This window comes from Apteryx rowi, unplaced genomic scaffold (assembly GCF_003343035.1).
Source record: "Apteryx rowi isolate R43461 unplaced genomic scaffold, aptRow1 scaffold_170, whole genome shotgun sequence".
Classification (NCBI taxonomy): Eukaryota; Metazoa; Chordata; class Aves; order Apterygiformes; family Apterygidae; genus Apteryx; species Apteryx rowi.
In genome coordinates, this window is record NW_020447975.1 from 1,680,589 (window position 1) to 1,682,619 (window position 2,031).

At 64.5% G+C, this 2,031-nt stretch overlaps 1 protein-coding gene across 1 annotated transcript; it reads left to right on the plus strand.

Annotated features, from left to right (window-relative positions):
* Positions 1-5: 5 nt before the first annotated feature.
* On the plus strand, positions 6-1,993 carry HDDC3 (HD domain containing 3; the record flags this gene model as incomplete). The annotated part of the gene is made up of 3 exons (XM_026060733.1): positions 6-71; positions 164-404; positions 1,859-1,993. Coding segments are annotated over 3 exons (438 nt in total), but the record flags the coding sequence as incomplete, so codon positions are not given.
* Between the last annotated feature and the right edge of the window lie 38 nt (positions 1,994-2,031).

A 2,031-nucleotide genomic window follows, 5' to 3' on the forward strand; every position in this document is an offset into this window, starting at 1 on the left:
CCTTGTGCGTCACAGGCGTCGCCAGGATTTTGACCCACGAGGCTGGCGTGACGGACATTGTTGTGCTGCAGGTAATGCCCTCCTGCCGCCCCGTGCCCCTCGGGGGGCCTCTCTCCTCGCCCCCCCCGTCCGGGGCCCCTGACYGCCCCTGCCCTCGCCCCAGGCTGCTCTCCTGCACGACACGGTGGAGGACACGGATACCACGTTCTCCGAGATTGAAGAGTGCTTTGGGGAAGAGGTGAGGCGTGTTGTGGAAGAGGTGACGGATGATAAGACGCTGCCAAAGATGGAGCGAAAGCGCCTGCAGATAGAGCACGCGCCCAACTGCAGCCCAAGGGCCAAGCTGGTGAAGCTGGCAGACAAGCTGTACAATCTGCGCGACCTGAACCGCTGCACCCCAGCAGGTAGAGCACCTGCCCGGGCCCTGGAGGGTGGCGGCCCGGCCACCGGTGCCGCCGCGTGCCAGCGCACACAGACACTGAGCCCAGCTTCAGCCGCAGCAGCTCCGCTCCCGAGAGCGGCTGCCGACGCTGCRGAGCTCCATGCTGCCACCTCCGCAGTGTCTGCAGGGAGCGCTTAGGGAGCGGGGCAGCTGCTGGCTCGCAGTGCCRTTACCATCGCTCCTAAGGAGATCGATGGCAAGGGGCTGCCACTCTTTCTGTGGCTGCTGGACCAGTCTCCAGCCCCCGGCAAGACCCCGAGTGGCASATGTTCCCTCAGCCCTTGCCAAAAATGCTCTGTGTGCTGCCCTGAGCCCCACAGCTGGCTGCAAACAGTGGTGTTAGCGGGAAAAAAAATTACCATTTTCCCGCAACTCCAGAGAGGGGAAGTGGGCGGGGACAGACTGATTTCTCCATGAGGTASAGACTCTGTGACCCTTGCGGCTCTTGGCACAACCGAGCGCTCGGCTGATTCACCAGAGCCTGGGAGCACTCAGCCAAGACCAGAGGAGGTGTTAAGGAGCAGAGCAGCTTGCAGCCAGCGCTGGGCACGCAGCTGGTTCCTGCTCAGCACCCTCTGCCCACCCTGCTTGCAAACAGCTCTCCCTGCTGTGATGCTGCTCTTTAGAACAGCTCTTTAGTCYTTGTGAAAGATTCGGCAGCTCGGCACCATCCTGTGCTGGGACAGTCACACTTGGACGAGTGAGGGAACAGGCYGGAGCCCTGCATCAGCGCTGTGTCCTTCACCGCAGTGATTCCAGGGGCTCAGTGAGAGCCTCTCCCCTTTGCCTGGTGCTAGCTGCGTTAGCGCTCTTGTTTGCACAGCAGCCCGAGGTGGTGTGTGCTTCTGAGCCTGTGCTGAGATAAGGTAACATAGCAGCACCTACAGCAGCACCTAGCTGCACACGTATCTGACCAAAGGTCCAGCTAGCTTACATGAGCCCATGGAAACTTTTAGTGCCCATAACATCTGGCAAGAAGTTCTGCAGCTCTCTTGCCCCCTTTGTGAACAGCTTCCTCGTCTGTCTTGTTTCRAACCTGGCTCTCCCTTGCTTTATTTGTTGCCCTGCGCTTTGCCGGAAGAGAGGGCGACTGTCTGATCTTTCTTTAGTTGGTTTTACAGGTGTTGCATCCCCCATCTCTTTCCAGCAGAGAAGCCCCAGAGGTTCCCGCATGGGAACCGTCCCAGCCCTTGGTTCCCTGCTGCCCTTCTCYGGGCTCCTCGGGGACGGGCCGGGACCGCGCGGGGAGGCCGCGCTCCGTGGGGAGCTCGGTGCTCTCCTGCGCTGGGCCCGGGGCCGGGGCTGGGGGGCCCGAGGGCACTGGGGGCCGGGGCCCGGGGAATCCCGGGGGTCGCGGGGAAACCGTGCGGGGCCCCGGGGGGTGCCGGTGCCTGACGCGCGCCCCGCGGCCCGCAGGCTGGTCGGCGCAGCGCGTGCAGGAGTACTTCCGGTGGGCGGCGCGGGTGGTCGGCGGCCTGCGCGGGACGAGCCCGCCGCTGGAGGCGGCGCTGCAGCAGCTCTTCGAGGAGCGCGGCGTGTCGCTGTGACCGGGCCGGGCCGGGCCGGGCCGGCGGCCCCGCCGCGGCGGC